General features: G+C 36.9%; 1 protein-coding gene across 2 annotated transcripts in view; it reads left to right on the top strand.

Annotated features, from left to right (window-relative positions):
• LOC106881276 (probable WRKY transcription factor protein 1) overlaps positions 1 to 12,603 on the top strand; it is a 54,448-nt gene that overhangs the window by 7,234 nt on the left and 34,611 nt on the right. For both annotated transcript variants that reach the window (XM_014931604.2, XM_014931603.2), the window contains exons 2-8: positions 3,141 to 3,208; positions 3,789 to 3,925; positions 5,356 to 5,525; positions 7,129 to 7,183; positions 8,881 to 9,077; positions 11,050 to 11,156; positions 11,747 to 11,989. In XM_014931604.2, the coding sequence (XP_014787090.1) occupies positions 3,798 to 3,925; positions 5,356 to 5,525; positions 7,129 to 7,183; positions 8,881 to 9,077; positions 11,050 to 11,156; positions 11,747 to 11,989 (900 nt within the window). In that variant the 5' untranslated portion in view covers positions 3,141 to 3,208; positions 3,789 to 3,797. The remainder of the gene's footprint in view (positions 1 to 3,140; positions 3,209 to 3,788; positions 3,926 to 5,355; positions 5,526 to 7,128; positions 7,184 to 8,880; positions 9,078 to 11,049; positions 11,157 to 11,746; positions 11,990 to 12,603) is intronic.

Raw genomic sequence — 12,603 nt, 5'->3', positions numbered from 1 at the left:
TTTTTTTTGTCGTTTTTCTTGTTTGAATTCAGGGGTTTACCCTTACAACGTATCTTCAGACCCCAAACACTACTAGCCTGAAACCTCTTTAAAATATAGAAAGGGAAAAAGCCTCCCAATGAGTTTTCCCTTTCATTCGCTCTAAGTCAGAATCAAAGAGAAATTACTTAAGTCATGTTGATGTTGTTTAATCCTTATTCTATAAAATGCTTGTCCTGTAAAAATAAACAGTTCGTCATTGAAGTTCTTAGTTTGCGTGGAATTTGTGTTGGTGATTGGTAGAGAAATCGTAGACAAATTGAAAATGAAGATTTGTTGACTACAATGTGGAGTAGCAGTAAACTCACGCGTATGTTACAGACTGGGGCTATTGTGTTGGTTGTAAAGCATATTTTCTGACAGCAATTTCCTTGTTTTCTATGTGTTCTGAAGCAAGTGTGTATATGTATATTATCTGAATTTCATAGTATTAAGTGTCCATGATGTCAAAATTTCTAAACAGTATTTTAAAATTACTAGCGTTCTCTATTCACCTTTTGTTTTTCATATATTATATATTATAATATCTTACATCTGTAAAAATGGCTTATCAATGGACATTGTTGTTTATAATCTCCTCCCTGATGAGATTGATACAGTATTTCACATTATTTTTCCTCCCGGATTAATTTTAATGCATCAATTGAAACATATGTTGGTGATATGGTGATATAAATGATTTAAATAATATCTTGTGCATTTGTCTCCATTTTCCATTTCTCTTATGTTCTCCAAAACACGTCTCACTTCTCCTCAGAATTATCACCCATGTAAGTGTGGTTACTAATTTCTTAGGCACTTGTGTTACATTTGGCTACCCTGGTAACCATTTCTCTGGATCTTTCCTTGTAAATTAAACATATATTTATACACATGTGTATATATTTATATGTGTGTTTATATATATATACACACACACACACACACACACGTGTACACGCGTGTGTGTGTTTGTGTTGTGTTTGCCTCCCACCAACATTTGAGAACTAATGTTGCTTTGATTAAATCCCCATAACTTCATAAACTTAACTGAATCCTAAATACAAAATCATCCGGGAGAAGAATAAAGACTAAGATACTTCTGGAAAATTTCCACAGAAAATATGAATTTATCTGATAACACATTGAGTTAGTGGGCAAAATGGCTGAATATTCCAGAACATGACTACCCTGTCATACATGCATGACAAGGCTGGACTTTGAATTGCAAGTACAGTTCATTTGATGGCCCTCTACACAGTTTCCTTGAAATTAAATTCATTTACAATGTTTGGGCCAATCTGAAGCTGTGGTAAAAATACTTGCTCATGGTTCTGTAATGAAGGTATATTTTCGTTGGCTGACAGAAGAACAAAAGTCTGGATGAATTTCCTGATACAAAATATTCATTCACATTTAATCTCTTTTGTCTTTTATTTGTTTCGATTAGACTGCGACCATACTGGGGCACAGCCTTGAAAAATTTTAGTCACACGAACTGACACCAGTATTTATTTTTTTAAACCTAGTACTTATTCTATTGGTTTCTTTTGCTCAACTGTTAAGTTACAGGGATGTAAACACACCAACAGTGGTTGTCAAGTGGTGGTGTGGGACAACACAGACACAAAGACACATACACATGCACACACACACACACACACACACATCAGTCTTCTTTTAGTTTCTGTCTACCAGATCCACTCACAAGGCTTTCATCAACCCATGGCTATAGTAGAAGACACTTGCTCAAGGTCCCATGCAGTGGGACTGAACCACGAAACCATGTGGTTGGGAAGCAAACTTCTTACCACACAGGCACACCTGTCAATAAAAGGAAAGAAAACAATGTTGCAACAAATGACACAAAAGAATATTTATGCCAAGCAAGCTAGTGTGTGTGTGTCCATGAGAGATGTGTATGTGTCAGTAACGACAATAACTGTGATTAGTTCAAGTTCTTGCAATAAGTTGTCTTAAACTGTGTCATGACAACTAACTAGTTAGCAGGTACACCATCTATGTATAGCCATGGTCAGTCAAAGAAAAGGCACCAAAGACAAAGTCATTAATGACAATCTCATATGTCATTCATTCACAACTGAGATCTAATGAGCTAAGCATCTGTTCTATTGTTTTCACTGGTCAACTATCTGCTGATAAGAAAAGAAAACAAGCTCTTGATGTGTCAACCAGAGATTTGACTGAGTTGTTGTTTGCTGATGTCATCAATTCTTGACAGAATTCTGTTTGTTGGTTATCATTATTTACCCATCTGAACACAGTGATTTGGGGTTCAATTCCTAGGCTGTAAGTTAATGTTTAGGACTCTGCCATTATTTCTATTATAGTGCCACACAGTAGGATCAGACTTGGAAAGCTTATGGTTGCAAAGCAAATTTCTTAATCCCTCATCTATTCTTATAATGTTGAATTTTTATTTATAACTGTTGATTGACATTTGTCATTAGGATTAGTTGTTAGGTTTTAATCAATGGCTGGCAATGAGTACTGAAGGAGTAGGATGCGACAGACATAATACAACAAACTTGATGATAGTTACATCAGATCAATGTGGTATGTTGTGCTGACAATGTATTGTGTACATTGACATTGTTGAAAACATGAACTACATGGAGATTATAGCACATTCAGAATCTACACCTTCTCCCTCTCTCTCTCTGTCTCTGTCTCCCACACTCCACTCCTATCTCTCTCTTTCTCCCTCTCCACTCCTCTCTCCCTCATTCTCTGTTCCTTTCTTTCATGTTTAGATCTGTCAGTTCTACTTGAACTGAAATCTAATTTTGAATTTTTGTATGAACTGGTAAAAATAGAATCACAATAAATCAATAACCATTGAAAAAGACTATAGAAACATAGATAGCAGCAGAGTTACTTACTTTTGATTTTTGTTTGTTTGTGTATGTGTGTGTGTCTTTGTGTCTGTGTTGTCTCACACCACCACTTTTCACGTGCCACCAGCACAAGTGCCAGTAAGGCAACACTGATAGACAGAAACCATTTGATACAATTTACATCCTACTGTCCATCATTTATTGTATTATACTTATGAAATGTTAATGAATGATTTTTACAAGGCATTTCTTATATTTTTATAGTTTATAGATGTGTCTCAGTTGAAGTCAAGGAATTTATATTGAAAATCAAGCACTATTTTGGAAAGACAGTAAGATTTGTTAAGTTTTACGTTTATATTTTACCGCCTTGCATTTGCATATTTGTTTTGGAAATATTATTTCCTGAGCTAGAAAAAAAATTGTGGGGAATTAATTTGAAATTCCTGTGGAGGCCATAAATATAGGCATATAAAAATGTAAAAGCAGAAAGTAGTTTACTTGTGACTGGAAGAGTGGTTAGGCATTTAAAAGACATTAGCTTATGTGTGCTAATGGTTACAGGCTTGAGAGAGAGAGAGAGGTGGGAGTTGTTATTAAGCTTTAGTATTTAAACTGGCCATATCGGGCCAAAATATTTAATCTGTTTTATGTTCAAACTGATCCAGGCTTTCATACCTACCCTACAATGTTATTCTACATTAAGTAATTACACTATCAAGATCTTGAAGATATGAGATAATTCATGATTAATTCAGATCAATGTGAATCAATAAGCATTATGTTTGATAGAATAATCTGAACACTAAAGGGTTAATAATACATAGCAACTCCTAGGAGGCTGTCAACTATCAAAAACTTATACTGTATCTGGTAGTTAATTTCAATGGTTGCTTTCTCTTTTCTCTTCAGATTAACTCTATGCCACTAAACCACAAGCAAAACTCACATTCTGCAATGACTGTTGTAGCTAACCAACCGATGAAAGATAACAAGAAGAGGCTTCAATCACTTGCCAATCAAGCGAACACCCAAAAAACTGTTCAGAAGTAGGGGTGACTTTTTCATTTCTGCTTCCTGTCAAATCATTGACAAATGTTTCCCTTGGTTTAGATATAAACCAAGGGAAAAGACATTAAGAAAATTATTGCATACTTTAGTGTCTTATTTTAATACTGTATTATTCCATTGGATTAGCCGCAGCACGAGTGGAGGTGCAATGGCCCAGTGGTTAGGGCAGCGGACTCGCGGTCATAGGACCGCGGTTTCGATTCCCAGACCAGGCGTTGTGAGTGTTTATTGAGTGAAAACACCTAAAGCTCCACGAGGCTCTGGCAGGGGATGGTGGCGAACCCTGCTGTACTCTTCCACCCCAACTTTCTCTCACTCTTACTTCCTGTTTCTGTTGTGCCTGTAATTCAAAGGGTCAGCCTTGTTACACTGTGTCACGCTGAATATCCCCGAGAACTACGTTAAGGGTACACGTGTCTGTGGAGTGCTCAGCCACTTGCACGTTAATTTCACGAGCAGACTGTTCCGTTGATCGGATCAACTGGAACCCTCGACATCGTAAGCGATGGAGTGCCAACAACAATAACAGTCGCAGCATGTGGCTAAGTGATTAGGGTGTTGGACTCATGATTGTGGTTTCAATTCCTGGACTGGGTGACACGTGTTCTTGAGCAAAACACTTCATTTCACATTGCTCCAGTCCACTTAGCTGGTAAAAATGAGTAATCTTGTAACAGACTGGCGTCCCCTCAAGGTGGTGAATAGATATGTTACAGAAGCTGGGAAACTGGCTCTAAGAGTCTGTATGACTCCTCTCCTTTTCCATTGTAATGTCATCATAATTCTGTTATTCATATCACCACTGCATATTCAATCAGGTTGTTTGCTGTTTTCTATTTTAATATGCATGTTGTATTTAGACATATGCTGTTGGTTGAAATAAATTAAAACTATCTTAGTTCTAGCTTAGATCTTTTCCAGACATTCTTATCGACCAGGTGTAACTGATGATCATAACATAAAGATGTAAATATCGAAAAAAATATTTCATCTTTCAAGATGAGCTTAATGCCAAGTTTTGTAATTTGCTTATTTCATAAGCAAGGTATAGGAACAAAAATTAAATAGACGTAAACTACCAATTTCTATCTCACTGTAGCAGAAGCACAACCAACAGCAGAATGTATGAGGTGTAACAACATCAACCATGATCCTGTAGCAATGGGATCAACTGTGTGTGCCCATTTATCTTAATCAGAATATATATAAGAAAAAAAAAAAAGAAGACTCCACATAAAACTTATACATGCCATGTAACTGATGTTTTTAATTATTTAAATGAAAAATACCGCATTTGTTATATATTCATTAAGAGTTCAATACACGACACTTAATAATTCAGAATCTTATAGTAACAACAAATCATGTCATATGCTTAGATATTAATAAAATCAAATCAATTTAACAGGAAGAAAAATCATTCTCAGAAGAGTAGTAATGGAAATTTGAAAAGTGAACATCCATATGCTGAATCTATTATTGTGAGTCAGTCCCAGTTGAAAGAAATATTGAAATCAGTAGGGAAAATACCTTCTTCTACAGTTGTACCCAAAAATAACCAGTCGCAAAATTTACCCCGTAAGTTTTTGAATTTTCTGCATTTTCATCTCCATTGTCTTTCTTTTATATTTTTGAAACTGGTTTCAGATATTAAAAAGTAGCCATGCTAGGGTTACCATGGTGGTCTTTTCTCCTTGGCGATGGCTGGTCGTGTGTCTCCACCGCCCAGGATCCCTCTAAATGAGCACCATCATCATACAAGTGATATTGTTCATTTCCAGCCTTCTCTGAAAATATGTATCTAGCTTTGGGGAAAATATTACCTTGCTTGGGAAACAGCCACTCTTTTGTGGAATAGGCATGGCTGTGTGGTTAAGTAGTTTACTTGCAACCATGTAGTTTTGGGTTCAGTTCCACTGCACAGCACCTTGACTAAGTGTCTAAGTGTCTAACTATAGCCCTGGGATGACCAGTGTCTTGCGAATGAATTTGGAAGATGTAAAATGTGTGGAAGTCTGTTGTATATGAATACACACACACACACACACACACACACACACACATGCCTCTGTGTGTGTGTGTGTGGGTGTGTGATGTTTATTATTTATTTTCTTATATAACATATAAGCATTAATTGTTTGCACTGGGAGACCTTCTGTTGTGGAAGTTGAAATTGTTGAACCACAGCCAAGCACAAACATTCACACATCAGCAGAACTTGGTCCTTCATAAAGCACCATCAATCAACACCTCCATAAGCTCATCCTTGTGAACAGATGCTGTTGAGAAGCTCCTCATGAACTGACCAATGACCAGGTTCAACAATATGTGAATATTTGCAAACGACTGTTGGCAAATCCTCGAGATGCCTGTTTTGGGGGGATGAAAAATGGAACTATTTTCATAATCCTAATAAAAAATCAGTAGCTTCATCCTGGCCTGACTTCAGAAGCTATTATCAAACAAGGTTGATTTGAACAGAAGGTCATGATGAGTGTTTGATGAAATTTCGTTGGGTTGTTGCACTTTAAGATTGTGCTCTATGACCATGTTGTGAATGCTAACCTTTATGCTCAACAACTGCAGCAAGTATATAATGCTTTGAAAGCCCACTACTTGGCATTGGTCAGTCAAAGATGTGCATTCCTACAGCATGACAATGTCCCAGCACACACTGCCAATGTGACCAAGTGCAAACTTGAGCAATTTGCTGGGCTTGAAGAGCTGCCTTGCCCTGTCTACAGTCTAGGCTTTGCAACATTATATTGCCACCTTTTCTGAGTTATGGCTCATTTCCTGCATGGATGGAGGTTCAAAAATGTGGATGAGGCTGAAAACAGGTGCTGGGAGTTTTTTTGGCTCTAAACCAGCCAAATGGTTTAAGCGTAACACTACAAGAGTAACAGATAAGAATATGATGGGATATATTTTGATGAACAAATGCTTTTTAACTGTAATTTGTTTGAGCTATTAAATCTTGAAATACAAGGATCTTTTGACTGAATCTGATAGATTAGTTAATCATCCATGACTTTACAGTTTAACAATTGTGTGTTATTCAAATGATACACATTAAGCCATTGACATCATTATATTTAATTAGAACATTCAGTCTCTCAACCATCAGTTGCTTTGATATCTGATCTAGTGGTTTATGGATTATATGTATTTGTATTTCCAGGTAGTACGGATGAAATCTCCAAGAAGCCAAGCAAAACTGATCAACAAAAGCAAAGGTATTTATTAAGATTGAACAAATCACAAAATATCTTACTCCTCCACCTGCAACTGTCATGACTGGAGGGAAAGAATTGTCGGTTTCTGTTGAAAATTAAAGTAATCTCAGAAGGGAGCATTTCGCCTGGTGTACTAACATTTCTTATTTCTTTATGCCCACAAGGGGCTACACACAGAGGGGACAAACAAGGACAGACAAACGAATTAAGTCGATTATATCGACTCCAGTGCGTAACTGGTACTTATTTAATTGACCCCGAAGTGATGAAAAGCAAAGTCGACCGTGGCAGAATTTGAACTCAGAATGTAACGGCAGACAAAATATCGCTAAGCATTTCGCCCAGTGTACTAACGTTTCTGCCAGCTCACCGCCTTTGATGGAACAAATGTTGTGAATGGTTGGTTTTGAAGTGTAATAGCTAATCAGAGATCATCTTTCAGCAGCTGTATCTCAATAGAAAAAAAATTTTGGCCTTTTTGGCTGCACATACCAAAACACCATGTGTCTCAAAAGGGTTAATGGACTGGGGCAGTCCATTATTTATTCTTTTTTTTTTGTGGTGATGAATGAGATAAGATTGGTTTGGTTCATTGCAGGATGCTTTCAATATCTCTGTAGATTTGGCATGAGGCATCTAGGACATATGTGGATGATACTTAAGTGTAAAAGATGAAGGAGGAGTGGGTGTGGGTTTTATTGGAGATGATGGTACATAGGGCAGTGATGTGTAGAAGAAAGCGTGAAGAGTCCAAAAGCCAAACCATGAAGCAGAACATAGTTGTTGTCACCTACCAGTCTCGGAGAATCCTTTAATTCTTTAACATTAAAACTGGCTATATCCAGCTAAAATATTCTACCTGAGGCACAAAGGTTGCTCTTACCTTGTGATGCAATCAGCAACAGTACCTTCAAGCATCAGATTATGGGAACCCAGCAAAACCTCACAGTTGTATCCACGCATATGCTCTACCCAACCTCAGACCATAAAGGACTACAACCCTATGATTGCTCCCAACACACATCAGCTGCTTGCAACACATCCATAAGGAAGAGGCTGTTTGAACCCACTGCTTCGTGACATGATGTTATTTCCTCTCCCTTCTGGTCTCTTGACATGACATCACTTCCTCTCCCTTCCGGTTACTCATCCTTCTTCCACACTGTTTTATTTTCAAACTGGTCATATTTGAACTCTCACACTTACTCTGCTAAATTATTCTAGAAATAAACAATCAGATCAGAACAGGGGTTTTCAATCTTTTTGACTTGCGGACCCCTTTATATTTCAGGCTTTACCTTATAAACGCTTATGAAATTTATACATAAATATTTGCTTAAAATAACATATATTTTTACATTTGTTTATTTAACAGTATTTAACAAATAGGTTTATTGTCAATTAAAAGATTTCGATTAAAAACCATAAATAAAATCAAATTGCCCATAAAAAGTATTTGCTGTTCACGGACCACAGTTTGAAAACCACTGGAACAGAAAAATCTCAAAGCTATAAGGTAATGCATGACTAATACAAAAGAATGTAAATAAACAAGTGAATAAACAAGTGTTATATTTGACAGGGAAATCTGAATACTAAAGGGTCAAGATGTAGAACCCTCTGTGCTTAGTTGCTAATTATCAGTTTATTGTTTTCACTTAAATAACAGTATATTCTCTGTAAATTTTGTTTTATAGCCCCAATAAAGAAATGTATATTCACCATGAAGTGCAAGCGAAATTCAGCCGACCAGACTATAGTCCAAAGAACTTTGTTAAAAGTGAACCAGTTCTAGCAAAACCAAATAAGGATCAACAGTCTACACAATGTGCAGAGAAACCTGTTCTGTTAACACTTGCAGAAAGAAAGAAGCAGCAATGGTTAAAAGAGAAAGGTAGTGCTCTTTTTATATTGTGTGGCACCTAGGGCAAATTGTCTCCTACTTACTATAGACATAGCATACCAAAGCCTTGTGAGTGGATTTAGTAGACGGAAACTGAAAGAAGCCTGTTGTGTATGTATGTGTGTATGTTGTTGTTGTTGTTGTTGTTGTTGTTGTTGTTGTTGTTGTTGTTGTTGCTGTTGCTGCTGCTGCTGCTGCTGCTGCTGCTGCTGCTGCTGCTGCTGTTATTGTTGTTGTTCCTGTAGCAACAGGAGACATTTCCTAATGCTAAATGTGTAACTCTGTGATAGGAGTGGAACTCATTGTCAATCAGGCAGACTGAAGAAAGTATAGTTATATACCTTGCCCAAGTAAGCAACATGGCTGCTGCATCATGTATCAAGGGAACTCTGTTCGCTTTTGTTTGCTTGACTGATAGACAAATAGGAGATATAAGTGGCGCATGTTGTATAACATGAAATGGTGAAAATACACTTATGAAAAAAACAATAAAAAATACCCCCAAACGTTATTTTATTTTCATTACATATTTTAACACTCAGTTCATTATTTAGGTTGTTGTTTAGCCTAAGTTAATCCCGATTCATCAGAGAATTGGCATTGCAGCTGTTCTATCCCATCTTGTTTTCAGACGTGGTATTTATCAGGGACTGCATAACCCAATGTGTCCTTCTCCTTTTCTTAAATGGGTAGACTGTGATCTGATTGGCTGCTATTTCTACTAGGCTTTGCAAGCATATAGTAGTTGTCGGGTTAACATAAATAAGTATCTGCACCTAACAGTAACTTTTGTTATTCCTTACTGAACACATCAGGCATAAAAATGATTTGTATTGTTATTTGTATATTAGTCCTAATGGGGGAATTGAACCCTTTAGCATTTAAACTGGCCCCGTCCAGTTGAGAGGCGGTCACGACACGAAAACATGTATCTGGCCCACGTTATCATTATCCAAAATGTCTCCCTTTTTACTCTTTTACTCTTTTACTTGTTTCAGTCTTTTGACTGTGGTCATGCTGGAGCACCGCCTTTAGTCGAGCAAATCGACCCCAGGACTTATTCTTTGGAAGCCTAGTACTTATTCTATCGGTCTCTTTTGCCGAACCGCTAAGTAACGGGGACATAAACACACCAGCATTGGTTGTCAGGCGATGTTGGGAGGACAAACACAGACACACAAACACATACACACATACATATATATATATATATATACATATATACGACGGGCTTCTTTCAGTTTCCGTCTACCAAATCCACTCACAAGGCTTTGGTTGGCCCGAGGCTATAGTAGAAGACACTTGCCCAAGATGCCACGCAGTGGGACTGAACCCGGAACCATGTGGCTGGTAAGCAAGCTACTTACCACACAGCCACTCCTCTCCACTCCTCTTCACTATTTTATGACAGTAAAGTAAAATTCAAGAGAGATTTCACTGCTACTTCTAGCAAGTCAAGTAACTACAAAGAGACTCCATCGTTTTCATTGATATTTTCACAAAACCCACTGGTTGTGTTTTGGTGCTTATTGCAAGCTTCTGTTACATTGCTAGTATTGAAGTTTTTGTTGTTGTAGTTGTTAGCTTCAATCAGTCTTGATGAAGCGGATCTACAATCAATGGCATTCCTACCATGACTATCCCATTTTTTTCTTAAGTTCAGGGAACCCAGTACCACACTGTCCAATGTGTTCTTCTCTAACCCTTTAACATTCAAATTATTCTAATCTAATGCTTATTTGCTCTACCAATTATATGTTCAAACCAGCCAAATCTGGCCTCTCATACCTACCATACAATGTTACTGTAAAAATAAATAATCATATCTTCAAAATCTCAAAGCCACAAGGTAATGCTTGATTCATTCAAAACAGTGTAAATGAATAAATATTATGGTTGACAGAGTAATATGAATGATAAAGGATTAAATATTTTGTTTTCTATTTTCTTAAATATTTTTCAGCTGAACAAATAACTCCATATGACCCCTGGGGCAGACCTGGTGCTGGAGCTCCAAAAGTTAATCCAAAAGGTCAAATTATAACATCATACAAAAATACTACAGTCCAGGTAAATGATATTTGTTGTGACAATAATTAACGAGCTTTTCTAATACAGGTACAAGGCCTGACATTTTGGGGGTAGGAAGCTAGTTAATTATATCAACCCCATTGCTAAGATGTGCAATCACTTCCACCATGCTGCTTCTAACACTACTACAATAGCCTCAGTACCTTGGATCTAGTCGATCTTGTATCATTGTCACACAGAATCATCCAACTCATGCTTCTTTCCTACTCTCATTACTCATATTTTACCCTTTCTCCAGGCCTCTGCATCAGTTACTTTATCTAACCGTTCCTCCACAAAATGTAACTCCTTTGGAATTTTCTTCTGGTTTATTATTTGCTTGAACACTCAACATCTGATAAGAATTGTAGCAGTGTCATCATGACATACTGTTTCAGCTAGGTTGTTGTTAATTAGACTATAATTTTGTGGGTCTCATATTTACTTCTAGATCACATTTTGATTGGAGATCAAACTAATGAAAAATGTAGTGCTGATGTAAATGTTGGAAAAAAAAAATGAAGACTTCTACTTAGGAAATGGAAAAGTTCTAAGCACATGCTCACTCATATTCCTCTCCAATTCCACAGAGTTATGACCTTGAAGATAACCTAAATCGAATAGAGATGCCATCTGAGAAAAGTGGTCAACAAGCAGGCTTTGATGAGAAAATAACTGGAGAAAGAAGTGAAGCTACTACTACTGCTACCACCACCACCACCACCACCACTACTACTAACAATGAAGGGGTTGCAACTAATCCTGGTGATAACAGAAGGAAAATGTCACAGCAGCCTTTACCTGCTGCCATGAGAGATAATTTGTTTATTGGCGTAAGTAATGTATTTTCTTGTATTTATAACTGCCTGGTTGGGGTAGAGAATTTGGTAAGAATGGAGTACTTAGGCTGGTGCAGATGATTAGGCTAGAGAACTCATAGACTAAACAGCTTGATTAAACTGTAGAACTTAGAATGGAGTACTTAGGCTGGTGTACATGGTTAGGCTAGAACTTAAACTAGACAGCTTGGAGTGCTCAATTAGGTTAGAGATTCTTGTTAAACTGAATAACTTAGACTGGAGAACTTGATTAGGCTGAAGAATTTGGCTAGACTGACAAGGTGTAGTCTTAAAGTCCTGCAATTAAATCTTAACAGTGTTGACTTTCAACGTTTTAAAGGTTTTTTGGGATTTTTTTTTTTTTGAGTTTTCTACTTTACCCTTTTAAATCTACCATTGAATGTATATTTTAGTTTATGTATCTCTAAAATATAACTAGAGAAGTTGTGTGTTTATCATTAGCTTATTTGTTCACGCATACAATTTTCCAGCAATGTACATAGCTTGGCATTTATAGTTGAAAAAGAGGTTGATGCATAACGGCTGCTGAACTATATACTGAAAGGTCAAAATATAGTTGATGGAAACTGCACAGAAGTATGTCATTT

The sequence above is a fragment of the Octopus bimaculoides genome, chromosome 20 (genome assembly GCF_001194135.2).
Source record: "Octopus bimaculoides isolate UCB-OBI-ISO-001 chromosome 20, ASM119413v2, whole genome shotgun sequence".
In the NCBI taxonomy this organism is placed as follows: Eukaryota; Metazoa; Mollusca; class Cephalopoda; order Octopoda; family Octopodidae; genus Octopus; species Octopus bimaculoides.
The sequence above is the reverse complement of the archived record's forward strand: the minus strand, read 5'-3'. Positions and strand labels throughout refer to the sequence as shown.